At 34.8% G+C, this 21,874-nt stretch overlaps 1 protein-coding gene across 4 annotated transcripts in view; it reads left to right on the forward strand.

Moving 5' to 3' along the window:
- Positions 1-21,874, forward strand: part of Hmgcll1 (3-hydroxy-3-methylglutaryl-CoA lyase like 1) — a 138,697-nt gene that overhangs the window by 21,619 nt on the left and 95,204 nt on the right. For 2 of the 4 annotated variants that reach the window (XM_026398952.2, XM_077801944.1), the window contains exons 2-3: positions 11,224-11,304; positions 11,510-11,617. The exons of the other annotated variants lie outside the window; for them this stretch is intronic. In XM_026398952.2, the coding sequence (XP_026254737.2) occupies positions 11,224-11,304; positions 11,510-11,617 (189 nt within the window). The remainder of the gene's footprint in view (positions 1-11,223; positions 11,305-11,509; positions 11,618-21,874) is intronic. 4 annotated transcript variants of the gene reach the window in all.

The following is a 21,874-nucleotide window of genomic DNA, read 5'->3' on the forward strand; positions in this document are numbered from 1 at the left end:
TGGGCCTAGTGACCAAACTCCTCAAGTTTCTACTACCTCCCCACAGTTCCACAGGTTGGAGTCCAGGCCTGTAGCACATGGCCTTTGGGGGAACATTTTAGATCCAAGCCACAACAACCTCCAATGCCATGACAAAGATCAAAGACTTTAGATATTTTACTGATGAAAATGGAAAGTTGTGGAAATTGTATTGAATGGAAGAGTGATGTATCTGGGAATGTTTCAAAGTACTATCAGGCTGCTGGCTGCTTTGGAAAGGAAATGGCAGGAGTAGAAGCTGAGAGAATACTTAGCATGTTCTTTGCAGTAATCCAGGTGAGAAGTGATTATTTCCAAGATAGAATTTGATCTGCTGATAACCTTAATTTAGAGTGTCAGAGAGAGAAAGAGAGAGGAGTCAGGGTGAATCTTCATGTGGGCTTTAACAATTTAAAGAAAGATGTGGATTTCCCCGGAGGTGGGGAACCTTTGGGAAGAAAGATTATAAAGAATGGACTGTCAGTTTTACTCAGAACCCTTTAGACCTAGGCAAGAAGACCCTCCGGCTCTGGGCATCATGCCTAAAGGACCTCATGTATTGGCATAGCTTCTTCAAAATTGTTCACATCCCCTCCACTGCTTGGAGTGTTCTAAATATATTTCATTACCCTTGTAATTTGTCCCATATGATGAAGTTTCTGAAAATTTCTATGTATTTTGAGGTCATAATTTTTTTCCTGTAACATTACAGAGTGTCAAATGGAATAATTGGTGTACCCCAAGAATGATCAAATGACTAACTGGGTTATTTAGAGGCTTTGTAAAGTCTCTTTAGTCAAAAAGTCTCTTTGGCCAAGGATGTGGGTCAACTCTCATGTTGTGATATGAACGTCTAACAATCTGCTAGCTCCATATCACAAGAAGATCTGCATCTAAAAAAAAAGAAAGTAGATCTTCTAGTTTCAAAATTGGTTGTAAAGCTGAAAGGAACATCTCTGAGGTGAAAGGAGAAATTAAAATCTAGCTTGAGAAGAGGACATGGGCTTTTTTATAGTACTCTTGTCTCTGAGTATGTGATGCCAATCAGAATTATTAATGTATTTAATTTGCCTTTTAAATTAGTATTTTTTTCCATAAAAACATTTTCAACAAGTAAATAGCTGTGACTTCTGTATTCGTTTATAGCATTATTCAGCCAGGTTTTGAATATGAGCTCTCATTTTTCCTGACACTGGAGTGAGTGCCCTTCTGTTGCCTTTCACAAGTTCAAACTGAGGTTGACATTGCCAAGTGGAACAGGATGGGTGGAGTTGATGGTGTCAGCACTGGAGGTGGATAAAATTGTTGGCAAGTTCCAAGAATGGGGGATAATGTCTCCAAAGTGTTTGGAGCTCCTTGCTGAGAGATCTTGAATAATTTCCATGTAGGATTTTGATTGTGGGAAGGACTGTATAGGTAATCGGCTCCACTGTTAACAATGATCCCTTTCATTGAAAATTTTAAGCTGGTAGGTGTATTTTAAAATGATAGATGGAATAACTTTAAGCTATCATTTTTGCAAAAATATTTTTAAAACCCTTTTTATGTCTACACGTTATATTTACAAAAGGCAAACATTGCTTAAATGGCTCTTCAGGAAGGACAATACTAAATGCTTTATATTCATGTTCTCATTGAATCTTTACAATGAAATTATGGGCCAAGTGTCATTATTATTCCCATTTCGAACAGAAGAATAATTAAATTATATTTTCCACATTTGTGCAATAGTGTCTGCTACAGCCAAGTTATTTTTCTCTAGATATTTTTTCCATCATACTAGATGGCCAATTACAGTATTGGTAAGAAATTCCTCAGATTTGCTTTAGTAGTGGTATTGGAAATGCAGCACAAAGAGTAATGAATGCTTTATTTTGGGTATATTTTAATTAGAGTAACTCCTTTGAAATTAATCACTATATCCAAATAAGCTTTCTTTAACCAAGATCTAGCATAACATCTTGCATGTTTGATATCTAATCAATATTAAGAAAATGAATAAATGAACAAAAAACTATTGCCCTTATATTTATTTGTCTAATGGCTATTATATTTGTGGGAAGCTTATATATGTACATATATATTCATATATATATATATAATTTGAAAACTCTTTATAGCTATTACCTGAATTTATTCTAAATTAATAAATGAAGTACAGAGTGGTAAGAACATTTTCCCACAGACATGGCGGTGCATACTTGTGATCCCATTGGCTGAGGGCAGATAATCACAATTTCAAGGCCAGCCTGGGCAATTTAGTGAGACCCTGTCTCAAAATAAAAAGGGTCTGGGTAGCCTACTATGTACAACGTTCTAAGTTTAATCACCAGAACCACACAGGCAAAATAGTTTTTCCTCATTGTCTCAGGATGGCAAATACATTTTGTCTTCTGTATCAGACCCAACATTGATAGAAAATGGGAGATTTACAGTATCTCTCTGTAGTCGATATTGGAGTAGATAGATACATTGAGAAGGCCTAGGAGGTACTTGGCCTCTTTTTGAAAGCCTACTGTCTTTGATTACCATTGCCTGCTCTGAGTTTAAAATGGAGAAGCAGTACGATTCATACTTTGTATTTTAAATCTCTGCAGTAGGTCAACATGTCCTACAGAGATGGCCATCTCCGAATTATTTGTCAGACTATTTAAGATTTTGAATTTAGTACTATTTAACAGTCACTTTCATTTTGCTGTATTTGGTTTTGGATGCCTGGATTTTTTTAAAGGTCCCCTGAATTACTTCTATAAATTCTTAATGAAGTTTGAGTTTCCTTCAATATGGTAATGACATAGTGAAGTTATATGATATTTTTCAGAATGTCTGGAATTTTCAGGTCTCTTTGAAATATAACAGTAGAAGAGTTAATATAGCTTGAGGAGAATTCTATAAATCTCTACTGTTGCCTGTCTCAAAAAAAAAAAAAAAAAGAGTGGAGAGTGGGGGAAATATTTTATTCTCTCCATCAGGTAGAAAACAATACAATTCCTCTAATCAGTGGCTGCTTGCCATACACTTTGAGGCAGTGTTAATTGGCTTTTGCCAAAAGTAACACAACAGGTACAGAAGCTACATTTGAAGTTGAGGTTTTGGGAGTTCTCTGATATCCTTGAAAATTTTAACATCTTTCTGGCTTTGGTAAAGGCTGTATTGGTCACTAAAGTGGACTTATGATGAGGTCATAGCTCCTTTACTTTAGATATGTACAGATGACATAATCTCTTCCATTTCCCAGGATGTTTTGCTTTCTCCTCTCCCCTACCCCTGTTTCTATCCCTCGCCCCTTTCCCCTTTTCCTTCTCCACCTCCTTACTCTCTTGACTGAAGGGAATAAATGAGCTCTTTCAGAAGCTTCTCTTTGCCCTTTCCTATTGTGACAGTTTTATATTATGGGTTAAAGAACCAATATATGGCGGTTATCTGTTTCACTACCAAATATATATATTCCAATTGTACACTTAGGGACTAAAGAGAGATTGCAGAGGAATGGAGTCACAGGATTTCACTTATCATGTGGCCTCCATAATCCCTATTCTAATAAGGTGGTGTTTTCCAAGGGGATACTTTGGATCTCTAAGTTTTGATGTCAGCTTGAACTTGAGTCCAAGACTGAAATGTTTAGTGGTCTCCTTTATCCAGTGCTCATTTACTGTCAAACCGTTTGGGGGAAAGATTAGAAAACTACAATATACATAGTTCTTATAATATTATAAGGTCCTTCTCATGGGAATTTGTTTGCTCCTTTATTCCACCGGTTTTGGGCCTGAAAATTGGTGCAGGTATGTAGACTAGCATGAGGTCAAGGCTTATTGAGGCAGCTGACCTCAACTAACTGGTCCACTTCATCCTTGGTTTATTTTGATTGTACAGATCAGGGTGCCACAACCATTAACCCTTGTTAGGAAGGCCTGACTTGTGCACTGCAACATGTTTACCCATTAAACATGTAGTAGTGCTCAGCCACTGCGACAAGAGACCATGTCTCCAGACATTGCCAGATGTCCTCTGGGGGACAAAATTGTCCTGTTGGAGAACCAGTGAATATCTATCTATGTTTACAGGCTATCAGGAAGTAGCAATATCCCACCTATTTTCAAGGATATGAAATAAGTGGAAATTGGTCAGCAAATTATCCTAAATCCCATTTTACAGACTCTTTCTTTAGATCACTTCTGACACCAATTTTTATTTTAGGTATGATTCTCTAGGAAACAGATTCTTGGATGAAGAGTTGTTTGCAGGAAATTGTTGCCCTTGGATTCAATACCTGTGGGGTAGTGAAGAATACAGGATTAGCAGAGGAGAAATTTGAAATCTGACGTGCTCACAACAAAGGTCATAGTCACACAGGCTCTCTGGAGCCCATACTGTAGTCCTTCAGGTTGTACTACCCTGAAGCAAAGGGGCTAGGCCTTTCTGTTTCTTCTTCAACCACCCACTGGATGATCACAGGGCATAGGCATGAGTTTAGACAAGGAGGCTTTCTCTAGCTAGGGAGATGGGCTACTTAAAGGAGAATACTGCCAACACTCTAGCATCTGGGAATGCTTCAGTCCTGCACGGAGTGTCTGAGCACCACTTCACCATACCCACAATAGTCTGCTACTAATAATCATCAAAATTTCCCAGGGATAGACTTTACCTAAGTTTACTAGCACCTGGTAGTATTTCTGTAAGCCCCTGTTCTGCTACCTTTATTACTCAACAACTCATCCCTAACAAATATCCAAAACTGGTTAAATATTGTGTGATATAAGACATCACATGTAGTTTTGTTATTTTTCTGAGAAAATTGTAGTATGTTTATAAGCATGCAAATACTCAGACATGTTGATATTTTATAGCCAATCAGAAAATAGACATTACATAAGTATTTTGATGGAGGAAATTTATTAAGAATTGAACAGTTTTATTCAAAATTTAAATGGAATCTAATAGTTTTATTATGTCTAAGAGAGTATATTATAAAGTTGAAAACTCTGAGGACATCTTGGATGTGATGTCCCAACTTGCTATTATTATACAGACAATATGGTATAATCAAAAGATCATGAGCAGCAATGTAATTGCTTTTTCTCAATAGTAGTAGCAACCCAATTTAAATTATCATCTGTATATATTCAACCAATTTGACTGCTTATGAATTTGCAAAATGCAAAAGCAATTTTAGTGGCTTCCAAAATAAACTTTGGGAATGATGTCAGCATACCAGGTAAAAATGTTTTGTTGTCAAAGTCATTGAGGAAAGAAATTTTCCAGAAATTAAATCCTTCAAATCAAAATTTTAGTCTTGTTTTTTTAATTGGCACTTTCATTTTTATCTTATAATATAATTAAGTGATAAGGATAATGTTAATCAAATATAGATCATGTTGGTTAATTTTTTATAAACTTAATTTTATTATTAAGTTGCCACAAATAAAGAATAATTTTATTTCTTAAACAAATGTAAATAACAAATACCATTTTAAAAAGCAGAGCTAGATATGCAGGATCAATGCTCTAGCAAAGCATAGAAGGGTTTTCTTTTTTGGAATTCTTTTTTCTGGGAGGTGGGCTACTAGGGATTGAATTTAAGGACACTCAACCACTGAGCCACATCCCCAGGCCTATTTTGTATTTTATTTAGAGACAGGATCTCACTGAGTTGCTCATTGCCTCTCTTTTGCTGAGGTTGGCTTTGAACTCAATATCCCCCTGCCTCAGCCTCCTGAGCTACTGGGATTATAGGCATCTGCCACCAAACCCAGAGTCTTTTTTGGAAGCCTTTTCAATTTATTTTAATTCTTTGGTTGAGTGGTTCATTAAATGTGTGCATTAAAAGTTACCATTACCAGTTTCTTTAATGTTTCTCCTTACAAGTAGTTCCTCTCATTTTTTGTGGTTACTATTATATTATTACCACTCATGTTTTATAAACTATCTTCACAATCTTTTTTCATATTCTCTATTTTTAACATTATATCTTGTTTTATTTGTAATACAGATGTGGATTTTGATAAAGCAATAATTAATAAATATCAAAGACAGATATGCATTTATTTCTCAAGCCACTTTTTACAAATGGATTTTAACTGAGAAGTGAATGTATATGCTGCCCATTGAGAGCCTGTTTTTAAAAAAATAATAATACATTTAGATGATTTTTTATTGTTCATCCTTTTATTACATTCTATAATCTGCCATATGTGCAGATAACTGTTGGGTAATATTCTTATGCTTCTGTAACTACTATTGATTTTTCCAGTGTTCACAAAATTTATTACAGAAGGGGTTTATATTTAGTTATGTTGTATATCTACACTGACACCCAACACTGGTTTCCCATAAGGTGCCAAGAATATACTTTAGTATACATGTAGAGATAGGACATTCATGTTTGTAGAGCTTGTTTTTAATCTCTGTCAAAACGTTGACTGTTTTGATGGTTGTTGGGAAGCAAAGCATTGCACACTCTTTACTTTCTTTCTGATTGTTCCCAAATTGCTAAAAAGCATTCAGATACTTTCCTTTACCTTTTGAGCTGGTAAATTAAGAAATACTATTCATGGAGGATTAGGTACCTTAATAATACATTACAAAAATTATTTTGCATTACAAACTTACTTGGTTTTGAATGCATTCTTATTAAATTGCCACAGATTGCCTTTGAATTAACCCTGAAATATGGATATTCTGGAAATAGGGTTTCAAATATCAGCTTTGTTTATTCAGCTCTTGGTTCCAAAGAATCACCCAGGGAGAAAAATATCTTTTGATTACTCTGGAGGACCAAGGTTTCTGTGGATATCTGCTATATCAGTGATAATGGTTTACATGCTTCTGATTATATTGGGTTAAAAGAGAAATTAATATCCAAGAAATAACAAATAGCAGAGTGTAGAGAGTTTAACATTACCACAAAATGCACCATGTGCATATTTCAGATGTGATGACAAAAATAGATTATTTTGGAAAAGCTGATATCTAATGCCCTCTCAAGAAGTCCAATTTAATTTCAAAAGAAAATCACACAATTTCCTGATCCACACTTCTCATCTCTGTAGTGGGAGCATTTTATTTGGCCCTCAGAGTCATTCTCTTTGGGAATACTGGTTATGAAAGAGGATATTTCAACTTTACACACAAAAAACTACTTCTCAATAAATGAAGTCAGTGGAACATATATAAACTGGTATAGAAATTTCTACTATGGTAGTGTTGTGTAGGGAAAAAAGCTGTACTTGTAGGGTAGATAATAAGAAATGACACCTATCACCATGAATAGGGTTGACTGTATAAAGGCACCCATTATTACTGCTAGAAAACGTATGTATTGTGTATGTGTGCACACACACAAACACATACACAGACACACACACGATTTCAGAGTTCTGCATCAAATTATGCCTTCCTTTTAATTTTATGCACAATTGAAAAATGTGAATAAAGCAGAACACTTACATTTTATGTAAAAGTAAGGTTCATTACTATTTTTTCAAGCAAAATTCAATAGTTGACAATGTATTTAATCTCATCTTAAAGAAAACTAGAATCAGAGCCAAGGAATTTAGCAAGGTAAACTTAGAAAGTCATTTTATCTCTCTTTCATTTCTGCCTTACTAATAGAGTGGCTTCACAGATGAAATGGAGATAGAAAAGTTCTTTGGAAAAAATACAACATATAAATGCAAGATAGTATTTCTTTTATTGTTGCTCTATGAAAGTGAACCATTAGAAATATGATGCCAAATGTGGACACACACTCAGCTGTATAACACAGCTTTTTGAACTCTTCACTCTAGATAATGCATCTTTTGTGTTAGACTAGTATCATATACTGTACTGCACACTAAACAGGATACACTAAGCTCAGTAACATAGGACTTTTACTGTTATAAAAATAAACTTTAGACTATAGACCTGTTTAAGGACTATGTCACTAACTTCTACAGCCTGATATTTTAAAACCTCAATTCCTTGTAACTTATAACTCACTCATGTTCAGTGTATAGGTAAAGTACCCCCTCATTCCTGTCTCAAAGTAGCATGAAGACCCAGGTGCCACTAAAATGTTCACTAGCTATGGGCAGGAATTTTTGTATGATTCCTTTCATTTACCTAGTAACTATTATAACATTGGCTAATGTACTTGCTAAATGAAAGACTAGCCTTACTTATCTAAGTTTTAGGCATGAATTCATTTATTATTTGTAATTCACTCATTTAAAAAATGGGCCCATAATAAAAGAGAAATAGAGGAAGAGAGAGAAGCAAGCAAGAAGTATTTGCAGATATTTTTAAAAATACATGTTTCTAAAAAAGTATGATGGGATCATAGAAATTAAATTACTTAATTTTATCTGTAGAGGTTCTGACTAGATTACACATGAGATCTTGGATAATGTATTAGAGTTTTGGTTGAGGAAAACAAATATTTTTGAGTATTAATAGTGGTAATTGTTGGAAAATGTTTCTTCTTTGTTGTCTTGCATATGTGCATGTTTTAGTAGCATGGCATGAATGCCTTTCCTTGATTATCTATCAAAGGTTTTCATCTAGCAAAGCGCCTTGGAAGATATAGTATGTCCAGCTGGAGCAAAGGCAGGCATGCTTGCTGCCCAATAGGAAATTCTGAGGTTCCCCAAGTGCAGCTGCTGAAATACAACCCACCAGACATTTAAGTGTCCTCTGGTTATCATCAGCATTAACATATATTAACTGAATATGTGTGATATGAGAGCCCTTTCTTGGTGACCTTTGATCTCTTTCTAAGCATTACTACCACAGATTCATACATAATGATTAATATAAAATCCCTCATGTTGTATAAGCACATGAGGCTGAGGGTGTAACTTAGTGGTAGAGCACTTGCCTAGCATGCACAGTACCCAGGTTCAATCCCCAGCACTAAACACACACACACACACACACACACACACACACACACACACAAGTAAATAATGTGTTTATTTGTCAGTGTAAACTAGCCCAGACCTAAGTTCAAAATAAATAAATAAATAAATGCCTGAATTAATAATCTTCTCATCAGAACATAGAATATGCCTCTTCTCGGATACTCCATCTTCCGTGATTCCTTACCATCTCTTACTGCTTCTATCTAATTGGTCCATTTATTACTGGTTACATTTTGGCATACACCCAGCACCTATTGAAGTCTGTGACACAGACTGTGCATAAATACGATCTGTTGATTGTATTGGGGAATATCTTTGGTCACTAGCTTAATTCAAACTGTCTAGAAAGACTGAAGAGTAGCATTAGATTCAAGAAGAATCGAAAATCCTATCAAATGGTCACACATTCAGCTTTGGCTTAAATGACCATAGTGTTGGTTTTCTTCATATTACCTGTGAATAGTTATCCAAATTTATCACATTGATGCAGAGAAATGAACCCAGCTCTCTAATTGTACTCATTGTACACAAGCATTAAAAAACACTATGTTCCTTCTTTGGGTCAAAATTTCCATTAAACAAAGAAATACTCTTTGTCCATGTATGCTGAAAGCTAATTGCTGTTGGAAATGTAGTTTTGTGAAACAACCATCAATAATGAGACCACATGTTTTAAGGCTTCCTGGTTTTGTTTCAGGTTTTGTTTCATTGCTTCCATTTTAGGACTAGAAAGAGAAATGAGTCTCTCTTTTACACAATATTCCCATGCCATACATTTTCTTAATTGCTGGGTTGACATTATAGGCACTCCATAATTAGGCATGGTCTCATGACTACCATTCAGAACTGAACCTAAAGCAGAGGACTCATGTTCCCCTCTTAACTCTCCACCTCCTCTTAATTTTATGCATCATAACCTGCACAGAAGATGCAGAAATGAGAGTTGTCTTCCTTCTTGGCTAATTTTTGTTAACAAATTGCCCCATTTTAGGGAAATTGTAGAGGATGGTCTGTTAACATTGTATCAGCGACCATCTGGGTTCTTCAACTGAATTAACACAGAATAGTAATAAAGCCTGTAAGAGTTTTAAACACTAAAAGGGCCAGTGAGCCTTTTTCTGTTATAGACAAAAACTGCATCCTGCATCCAAAACAGCCACTTCACCATTGTATGCCATTATTGTCAGCTTGAATTTGTCTTTACTGATGAAAGGTACAGGTCTTGTGAATCTGGGTTGATTCTACCAACTATCCATATGAAGAACTCAATGATCAGTTACCAAGGCTTCACTCAGAAGTACCAAGAGATTATGTTGGTACAGTCTATAAGAGGTAGCTTCTTTGTCATTTAAACTGTGATACAAAACAGGCTATTTCTATTTTTCTTGTATTAAATAATAACCTTTAAATCAATACATTTAGAAGGCAGATGCCTCTTTTAAACTAGGTCCATCCTGCCTAGTCTAGGGACAGAAATTCCAGAAACCAGCCCATTTAGTACCTCAGAGTTGGGCAAAAGGTAGAACAAGGTATTTCTTACATTGGGCTAGAGCTGGGGTGTTGGGAAGATATTGAGGCTTATGTTCACTAGTCCATCAGGAAGCAGTGTTTGTGTGGTAGTTCTGTTGTGTGACACAGAGAAGCAAATAGCATACTTTTATATCTAACCTTATCTTTCTGTGCATGAGCCAAAATACCAAATCTACACTTAAGTTCAGTGAATTGCAGGTGGCAGCTGGTATGACTCTGTGTGGCAGATATCTGCTAGTACAATGGCTTAACTTTTATTTTAACAAAAATGTGATCTAGGAGCTGTGGCTGTGGCTCAGTGGTAGAGCGCTCACCTAGCATGTGTGAGGCACTGAGTTCCACCCTTAGCACTACATTAAAAATAAATAAATAAATAAACAAACAAACAAATAAATAAATAAATAAATGAAATAAAGGTAGTGTGCCCATCTACAACTAAAAAAGAAATCTTTTTTAAAAAGGTGATATAATTATATGCAGAATGATTCAACAGATTTGCTCTTTGGATCCTGGGTAAATCCCTTATTTCACAATTTTATTTTTAGAAATTATTCTTTTGAATTTAAATCATAAAATATCAAGCAGTTATAAGAAAAATGAGTTCATATTACAAATATAAGTAGGGTATTTAGATTATATCATTATGTTGATTTCTTACTGTTATTGCTTTCTGGATGAGGCTTTATTTAATATAGTATAATTGTTTAGCTTTTTAAATAAGAAGTATGGCAATCTAAATGCTATATTTTTCTTGTCTTTATATTTTGCTTTTCAGGAATCATCCCAGTTATCTGGGCTCCCTGAATATGTCAAAATAGTAGAAGTTGGGCCTAGGGATGGACTGCAGAATGAAAAGGTAAGTTTATATTGGCTTTACTGAGTGTATTTCAAACACTCAGTTTAAATATTAACATTTCTTAGGATGTTAAAGACATGTTTGTTTTCACTTGCTACTTGAGTTTATAAATCACATTTCTTTTCAGTTAGGAAGTGAATTTCTGTTTGTCAACAATAGACCTCATGTGACTTTACTTATAAACTAACTTTTTATGTTTTTATAGGTTATAGTTCCTACAGACATAAAAATTGAATTTATCAATCGACTTTCCCAAACTGGCTTGTCTGTAATAGAAGTAACCAGCTTTGTGTCCTCCAAATGGGTGCCACAGGTATTTAAATTCAGTTTCTTAATTAGACCATTAATTTAACAAGAATTATTTAGTAAATACTCTGATAAACATTAACTTGATATAATTGATTGTAATTACTAACTGTTATGGTTTAGATGTGATGTCTTCAGAAGCTCATATGTGAGATAATGCAAGAAGGTATAGGGGAGAAATGACTGGGTTATAGCATTAGCCTAATCAGTGAATTAACCTCTGATGGGATTAATTGGGTGTAACTGGAGGCAGATGGGATGTGGCTAGAGAAAGTGGTTCACTGTGCGCATGGCTATGGGGTATACATTTTGTATCTGGAGAGTGGAGTCTTTCTGCTTCCTGCTCATCCTGTGAGCTGCTTCCTTCTGCCACACTCTCCACCATGATGTTTTGCCTCATCTTGAGCCCTAAGAAATGGAGTTTACTATCAATGGACTGAGACCTCTGAAATTGTGAGCCCCCAAATAAACTTTTCCTCCTCTACAGTTGTTCTGGTAGGGTCCTTTAGTTACAGCAATGAAAAAGCTGACTAAAACACTAACTTTCCATACTATTACAGAGAATTAGCCTTGCCCTGATATGATTAAAGCAAAACCCCTTTGATGGAATTATTTATATGAATTGAATCCTAAAATCTGCCTTGGAACTCAGTACTAATCCCACACTAACATATGGCCCAATGTAATGAGTCCAAGTTAAAGCTCTTAAAAAGAAATTTAGGTACTTGCCTTCCATTTATCATTTTATGACTTAATTTATAAATAACCTGAATATTTCTTAGGATGTTAAAGCTTTCATAAAAAAAAAAACCTTTAGGCTTTATTTTTTTCATCTGATAGAAGGAAGTGATGATAAGTGGCCTGAACTGCCCCACAGAATTTCATATTAAAGGATGAGAAATAGCTTTATGCTCCCTTAACTTTGATTCTTTCAATGCTTACATTTGCTAGAGATAAGACATGAAATTCATCAAAGATGAGATGAGGAAAGTCATCCATAGTCTTCTCTGGAGAATTGATAAGATAATAGAGCTTTATCCAGAGTTTTCAGGTGTTTGGCAACAGTCCTTGATTCTGAGAATGGATTCTAGTGTTTGAAACACAAGTAGCATTTAGCAACCAGGACAGCCCTTTCCTTTCCTAATCCAGGGCCTGTTCTCCAACATGGAGAGTCTCTCCCCATTACTTAATTTCACTGATTATTTCTAATCCCACTCCCTGGTTTCCATTATTCTCTACTCTTTCGTTTAGTTTACTCCCCTAGGTACTCTCTTCCTGACCTCTCTCACATCTTTTCATGACCACTGACTGGGTTTCAGGTTCTGCTCAGATTCTGATTCCAGTGCTGTCCTCTCCCTATGCTCTCTTCTTAGACTGTCCTTCCTACATCAACACCCACCTCTAAGATGAGCGCAAATCAATACTTGTAATCCTTCCATCTCTAATATATTTCACCTGAATGTGTCACTGGCACCTCAAACTCACTGGGCTCAAAATCAAGCTCACAGGGTCCACCCTGCTGTATATGAAGTGTTCCCTTTGGAATCTTGGACTTTAATTTTCAAGGGACTCTCTTTTTTATTCACTCAATTGCTATTGTAGTCAGGGCTGCTATAACAGAATACACAAGTTTTGATGGCTCGGGTGAAGGAATTATCATAGTTCTGGAGGCCGGGAAGTCCAAAATCAAGATTTCAGCAGAGATGGTATCTAGGGAAGACCTACTTCCTAGTTTGTACATAGTGATCTTATTGTATCTTCATATGTTGGACAGAAGAAGAAGAAGGAAGCAAGTACTCTCTTGTCTCTTCTTATAAGAACATTGATCTCATCATATCCTCTATCATCTAAAGTCTCCCCAAACCTCACCTCCTAATGCAATGGAATTTAAGATTTCAACACAAATTCTGGGAGGATTCAAACATCCAGTTGATAACAATTATTGACTCTTAGAATTCTTATTCCCCGGTGTAGTCTATACTTGTCTCTTTTTTCAATCTCATATTAGTAACCAAGACTTTCATTGACCATAAATGATGTTCCTAAGCATAGGTAGAGGACAGCACTGGAATCAGAATTGAAAGAGCCTGGAAACTTTGGTCTGCTATTCAAGTCCTCCATTTGCAGCCTCTTTTTCTTTTCAGCCTTAACTTCATTACTCTATTTCACTTTACTGAAGATCTTGCTAAACCAAACTGTTCCTTGTTCCTGGTTTTCATGCCCTACCCATTTATATATACACTTGTTATTTTCATCTCAATTTCTACATTTTTCAGCAGTTATTACAGAATGATGTGAAAATGTTAAAGTCCTTTTCATTACAATGCATTTGAGGTAACAGAATCTGCAATGGGTTTTTCACTGATGTGTCACTTTTCAGTTATCTTTATTTCTCCTCAAAGCAGTTATTTTCCTCTATCCCACTGTCACTTTGTATTTTGTAAGTATTCTCCAATTGTCTACTACCTAGACCATGAGCATTATGAAGATCAGGAGTCTTACTCATCATTGTATCCCCAGTGCTTGGGATATAATAAGTAGGTGCACAAGAAATCATTGTGAAATGAATAAGGAATCAGCCTGAAAGAAAAATAAAGTATTACTTTCAGTTATCTGGTATGGGCAAGTGACTCATTTTTATTCATGTATTTATTCCTACATAATTAAGGGTATACATATTTCCGTTAGGTAAACAAATAGGTTGATTATTCTAGGCATATTTCCTGGAGATTTTTATTTTGCAAAATTCTCATTGTTTCACTAGCTGTCATTGTTTGTAAGGGAGTGCAAATCCTTTCCATCTGTAAGTCTTTATGAATTTACTTGATATTTGTTGTTGTTGCTGTTGTTTCTTGTCTGTGCTCACTTCACATGATATGCTGGTTTAACTTTATAATTAGGATTAGGAAAGAGGACAGTTCTTGATAATATTAACCAATGAATATTTCAAATACCAACTTTTGCTAATCCTCTTCAAGATTGTTTTTCCCCCTCAGCGGAAGATAAAATATTCTTCCTGACAATGATTCTCATAGTCATATTCTGTTATTATACAAAAGTAAACATTGACTGATGGGTTATTCTTCAGACCCATCTATGAGGGCATTTAAAAAGATGAGCCTGGAATCCTTTCTAAAGGCCATACTTTTTCTTGCACACCTACAGAAGAGAAAAGATGGGCAAAAGAAAAGGAAAGGCAGTCTCCTGTGAGCAGTAACTGGAAAATGCCTCCTGGCCTCCCTTAAATAGATAAACGTGATAGAACTATAAAATCACATGATTTATTCTGAGTTTGTTCCTGAGTTGAATTTGGGACTTAACCTATTGAGATTTAATGAACTCTTTCTAGGATCAAGGTATTTTCAAATAAGCGATTGGATTTCCCCACATAGTTCTAGAGGACAGCTGTGATGAGGAGAAATGCGTCTAAAACTGTGTCCCTGTTTGCATTCTGCCTTGCACTTTGAGTAAGCAACTTAACCTCTCTGAACCTCAAAAATCCCAGCAGTGGTGCCTGCAGCACAGGGGGATTGCAAGGAGGCTACTAGGACACACAAATGGTCCATGAATGTGAATACCCAGAGTCTGGAGTGCATGGTCACAGTGTTTTCCATAATGGCAGTAATAACATATATTTAATTTTAATGTTCATCTGGTTTATATTTATTTCAAACCAAAAAGAAGTGATGTAAATGAATCATATGTCTGCAAAAGAGCAGTGAGTCTGAATCTAGGATATGGGACTCATCTTCCTAAGTCATACCAGTCACTTTCTACATAACAAACTGAGTGATTTTCAAAAGGCAATCTTGAGGATAATCTATTTGTACAATTTGACTATTTGATTTCAATGAGCTTGATTTTAAAAAAAAATTCTTTTAAAATTTTATATCATTCTCATTTCAGAAGAAAATCATAGACCAGACACATTTACCTTAAAATAATATTTGAGGTCTGAGATTTTTAACATAATTATTGTAGTACAATAGCTTATTTATAATAGTGTCTGAATAACTTTGTTTCTAAAGGCAAATGTGCGTTGTTTTAAATAGATATTCTCTACATCTTATGTATTTTTTTTTTCTTTTTTTTTCCTATCAAATGTAGGTCATGGGAATATTACTCTAGTTTGTGTTTACATTGTTGCTTGTTCACTTATTTCTTTTTTTAGCATTTTGGGCTTTTTTTTTTTTTTTTTTTTTTTTTTTTTTTTTTTTTTTTACAGCTTCCCTCCTACTGTTTTGTTTGGCAAAGACTTTCTAACTGAAACAGCTAAAAGAGAATTTCCAAGGTAGCAGGGTGCCATATAAAACAGGATCCCACACCTATAATCTAAATGGCCAGAGATGATAAAATACCTGCCATTAAAAAATACATGTTCTTTACAACTTATCTGGAAAAAGGTTTCTTTAGAGTGACATGTAATGTAAGAGAATTTGAAACAAGTCCAGGTAGCCCTTCTATGGAATATACAATAACAATAGAGAATAAAACATATTTATAAAAATAGATAGGCTTCTTGAACTTTGGAATGTGGCTGTTAGTAGTTTATGGTGTTTAAATTGTTATAAATGGAGTAATTTTAAAACATGATCTAGAATTTTACATTCATCTTTAATTTACTAAATGTATCAACATCCTATTTTTATGTATTCCATATGCAAAGGCTCAGTCATAATTACTTAATCCTTGATTAATTAATTTTCAACTATTTGAATAGATAGATTACAAGTTTTAACAGCAGGATTAGAAATGCGTTAGGTTGACAAAAGTAGAAGGAAAAGTAAAAATTATTTACAGGTCATTCTAACACTGTAAATATGGCCTAAGCACATGTTAGTTAGTCTGAGGAATGTGTAAACTTTTCCTTATTTTCCTTTTAGTGTGTAGTACAATTAGTTCTTCATTGGCAATGAAAGCACATTTATTGGTTTCAGGTTTAAATTTACATCGATGAGATGCAGGAGGCTGTAATTTCTGCTCACAAGTCCTGTCCTGTCATTTCTAACTCTGCCCTTTCTGAAGAACATGGGTGTGTGGAAGAAAGGAAATTGATAATGTAATGGAATATGTTGTGTGTGTGTGTGTGTGTGTGTGTGTGTGTGTGTGTAAGAAAGAAAGAGAGTGAGAGAGAAAGAAGTCAGAGAGCCCCAGATTGTTTGCTTATAAGACACAGCTAGCTGTCTGAGCAACTGAATCATTTTGGAGGGTCCCATTGCATTATATAGCCCAGGTGAGTTGGCCCTGCCATCAATATACAAAAGATCTTGGTGAAATTTACCAGGATCTTGATACCTATTTTCTGGTATTACAGGAATCCCTTTAACCAGTTGAGGGGAGGGAGTGGTGAGACATTGGCTGAAAGGGAGCAAGACTTGACCCAAAGTTTCTCCAAAGGAGTTTGATTTGGAATACTAAATTATCTGCTTAATACACTATTTTATAATGCCCACTAAGATGCTGCCATGGAGGTTAAAGCTGTATTGTGACCTGTCAGTGTCTTATCTTGTTACCTCTAGACCTTCCATGTATTTGTATAATAGAGATGGATCTGTTTAGTGACCTCAGTCAGCCTCAGGAACCAACCATTTCTAATCACCAAGAATATCCTTTATTTAGGATATCTTTGTCTTTTCTATGAGTTCAAGTCCAGGTGCACATAATAATTCTGTTTCCTTTAAAAATCTTTATATTAAGAGTTTTAACTCTACATTTTATTTAGAAACTACGTCTAAATATTATACTGTTTTTCAAACTATTTGAGCATACCGAATTTCTTGCATGTCAGATAAATGTTGTTTGTTCAATATTTGGTCCCAAGGAAGGACTGAAGAAGCTAGGTGCTTTTGTAAATGACTTTAGATGATTATTGAATGTAAATGGGGGAAATTCTGCTCTAAGAATTATATTCATATAGATAAAATACATTAGTTCTTCAAGAAAGCAGAAAATAAGCATATACTATTTGTCACCTCAATTTGTTCCTAATATTTAACAGAATGAACTGTAGACCCTTCAGATTGTTTCAACAGGTGTAAAGGTTGTCCACTGAGTATATAGCTTGTGACTTATATTCTGTATTAGTGCCCATGTGTGTGTGTATGTGTGTTTTCAAATATGTACAATTTCCACATACCCCTGGGAGCTACTAAAATTGATCAGGTTCTTCTTATTGTCTGTATAACACATAATTCCAAAATTTAGTGGCTTAAAACATAGCAACGTTAATTTTTTTTTTTTGTAGATAAAAAATTCAGGAATACCTCAATTGGGCACTCTAGAGTTTTCTCAGGTACTAATAGACAGATGGCAGTCAGAGCTGAACAGATGGGGCTGAGTGGATGGGGCAATGGGGACGGCTTCATGTTCTCAAAGCCTCTTCACAAGGTTCCTGATGGGATAGTTTGGCCTTTATCACAGCTTGTTCTTTTTGGATATCTAATAATATAGCTCAGAGTCCCAAAGATGAGTGCTCCAAGAGGCAGGCAAAAGTGGTATTCATTTTACAATCAAGCCTTGTAAATTATACAGCATTACCTTTCCATGATCTATCAGTAGAAACAGTGACAAAGCTTACCCAAAGCCTAAGGGAGGATAAAGGCACTACCTTTTTTTTTTGTTGTTGTTTTGTTTTTGTCCAGGGATTAAACTCAGGGACTCTTAACCACTGAGCCACATCCCCAGCCCCATTTTGTACTTTATTTAGAGACAGGTTCTCACTGAGTTGCTTAGCACCTTGCTTTCGCTGAGGCTGGCTCTGAAATTGCGATCCTCCTGCCTCAGCCTCCTGAACCTCTGGGATTACAGGCCTGTGCCACCAGAGCCAGCAAGGCACCACTGTTTGATTGAAGTGTGGCATTCTGAAAGGAGGGCAAGTGGCTCAATGTCACTTTTTAAAATCTTGTTTTAAATGGACTAGTAATTAACCTAATTATGTGGGGTTTTTTTCTTACTGATAATTAAAGAATAAATACAGTTTATAGAGAAATAAGCTCTGCATTCTGAAATGCCTAAATTCCAAGCAATACATATTTTAATGCTGCCATGATTACCAGTGCTTTTGAAATGAGTCCAGGTAGCCTCTCACTTAGATGGAACACATAATAGCAGCGCTCCTACCAACTCCCTTTACAAAATTGCTTTCCCCCAAATGAGATTGGGTTGAACATTTGAGGGAGAGGTATTGTGTAGACAACATGAGAGTGAAACCCTGCATCAAGGACCCTCTGCATTTTTCTCATCCCCCTCTACAGTTAAGGTAGATCTAGGATGAAACTGGTGAAGGAGAGTCATTGGCATGTGCCTTCTTAACTATTTCTGTCCTGAAGTGAAGCCAGACTTTTCCTTTACACCTATTTCCAAACAAATAGCCCAAACTAGAGAGGGAAATACTACAGGAGGGGAAATAACTCTTCTGCCAGAAAGGAAGAAGGAAAAAGCCAGAAAGTAAAGGAGCAAAGTAAGAGCTTGCAGTTTCTTTCTTTTACCCAATAAGCCCCTGCAACATATCCGGAAAACAGTGAGCACACACTGCTGCACAAATTGCTGTGGAATATATGGTTTCCATGTATTTTGGAAGCTATGTCTTTCACATGAGACCTGGTCATTAATGTCCCAACTCTGGATGGACACTGTTACAGAGAATCTACTGTAACCCACCTCTCATATCTCACATGTGACACATGACTCAGTTCAGTGCCTTACATTATTTAGGTTTTTGCTTACTTATATTCTTGAAAGAAAAAAAAATGTGAGGAAGGCGTTTTATTTTCAGAGCACAAGTTATTGTACTCCAGAAATGAAAAGTAGTAATTAGATTTTTGTTGATCTTAGCACAGACCCTGCATTATTTTAAGTTGTGACATTAAAATGTTCGTCAAAATATGCAATTTTCTCCTTTTACATGAAAATAACTGTGTATTCTGAATATTAAACTAGACATTGTCTACATTATGGTCCTAAAGTTGATTTATATCCTGTGCAAATGTTACTTATATAGTATTGGGACTCACTACATTTCTACATACAATGATGATCTAAATTTCTATATTTCTCTGATCAAGAAAAGAGAGGGATGTTGCTTCATCTTTTCTGAGTTTAAAGCCATGATTAAGTTTATTTTATTTTATTTTATTGGTATCAGGGATTAAACCCACGAGTGCTTAACCCACATCTTCAGCCCTTTTCATTTTTTAGTTTGAGACAGGGTCTCACAAGGTTGCTTGGGGCCTTGCTAAGTTGCTGAGGCTGGCCTCCAACTTGCAATCCTCCTGTCTCAGCTTCCTGTGTCACTGAGATTTAAAGTGTACACTATCATGCTTGGCTGAAAGCAATAATTAACTTGAAATGCAATATTTTAAAGCTGCTGCATTGTATAATTTTATCCCTGCTACTGTTTTCACATAGGGTAAGCAATTGCCTGAAGTATATTCAAAAAAGTTTAAAATACCCTTTGTTTCTCTTACATCATAATATGGAAATATGAACAAAAGTTTTGCAGGTGGGAAAACAGCATTTTTTTTCTGTCTTTGAACTTGTTTGAGGATAGTATACAATAAAATAAGAAAAAAAATGTGTTGTTAACATTGTTTGGTACTACTCAGCATTTAACTGACTTTTTCTGTTCCACTACCATATCAAAGAAAAAGCAAAGCTGATAATTAAAAACAATAATGCCAGCAATTTTATTGGCTAGATTTTTTTTCCAAGAAGAACATGTAATTTCAATTTATTTTGGCCTTTTCTCACATTAGGCTAAAAACAAATATATTAAAAGATTCATTATGCCAAGCTTGAACTACTTTTCAATAAATTTGTTTGATCAGTTACATGTTGATTAACAAATTGGTTTTCTTTGTTCTTAGACTTGTAAGAGTATAAAGCAAAATATTAGAATAAAATATTTTATTTCATATTTTATTCAACTTTATTGATTTTATTATTTTCATTAAATTTTCTATAAGTTTACCCATTAAAAAATAACTAAATTTTCAAAGTCACTTGGACTACATTAAAATTCCACTTTTGTTTCTGACCAAAACTTTCTTAAACTTTGGTCCCTAGTAGAGCTATCTGGATGCACTAACATTTGAGAGCTCTGTATAATATAATTGTATAAAATGTTGAGCCAAATAAAGGTCCATTTGGCCCAGAAAGACTTGACTCTGACATTTTAATGGTCTTTTTTGCAGGACTCTGAGTTTGTTGATCTTATTTTAGCAGAAACTCATTCCATTGATGTCTCTCCTGCTAAGCCACTTAAATGCAATCTACTCTGGGAGACACAGAGTGTGCCCAAAGGACTAGTTGAGGGGGAACTAAAGTCCTTCCAATGTGACATAGTTACAACTTGCTCACTTGAAAAATCACATTCATTACTCAAAACCTGGTTTAAAATATAAAACAGTAGGGTGTTAATGTGGTCCAATTTTCTCACCAGTTTTGAGTACATTCTAGTAGAACTGACTTTTAAGAATTCATGACCCTTCTATACTGAGCACTATAAATAAACACATTATACCAGTTTTTAGAAATAGATAATGATTTTAAAAGATGAAGTTTGCTGATATTTATAAAGAATTTCACTTTTTAAGTAATTTTTAAAAATAAAAAGTAGTTTTTCTGGTTTTAGATACATGCATATCAATCTACAATTGTCTGATTAAGTTGCTGGAAAATCTAGAGGTAATATGGATTAAAGAGAGAAATAAATCTTAATGTTAAATGTAATATATATTCAAAATCACATTAGACAATAGATAAATGTTATATTTTAAAATCTACACACTAGTGAAACTTATAAATGCTAATATTTTACTTTTTTTTACAAATTTGATTAAATAAAACAGATAAGTATATTTCCCTTCCAGTATATATATAAATAGAAAACATTTTATAACACATGTGATTTTATTACTCTTTTACATTTTTAAATATCTATCCATTTCTCTTGAATAGGCTAATTTGGATTATTACTTTGTACAATAATAGAATATTTTGTAACACCTATTGATTTTAGATATTCTTCATAGTAATATAGAGGACATTCTTTTGAAGAATTTCATAATGCCTTTGAAAAATTTAAATTTGCTATTAAAAAGCTTATAGGTTATAGTTAAACATTCTTTGTTATATCAGTATGTAGAAGCAAATTCATGTTAATAACTTCATAGCACTAATCCTAATTACTATGACCTTCTACATCTATGAGATGAGATCTATTGGTAAGTTTAGCACAATCATTAGTTAAAAAAATGTATGTTTC

Source organism: Urocitellus parryii, chromosome 8, assembly GCF_045843805.1.
Source record: "Urocitellus parryii isolate mUroPar1 chromosome 8, mUroPar1.hap1, whole genome shotgun sequence".
NCBI classification, from domain to species: domain Eukaryota; kingdom Metazoa; phylum Chordata; class Mammalia; order Rodentia; family Sciuridae; genus Urocitellus; species Urocitellus parryii.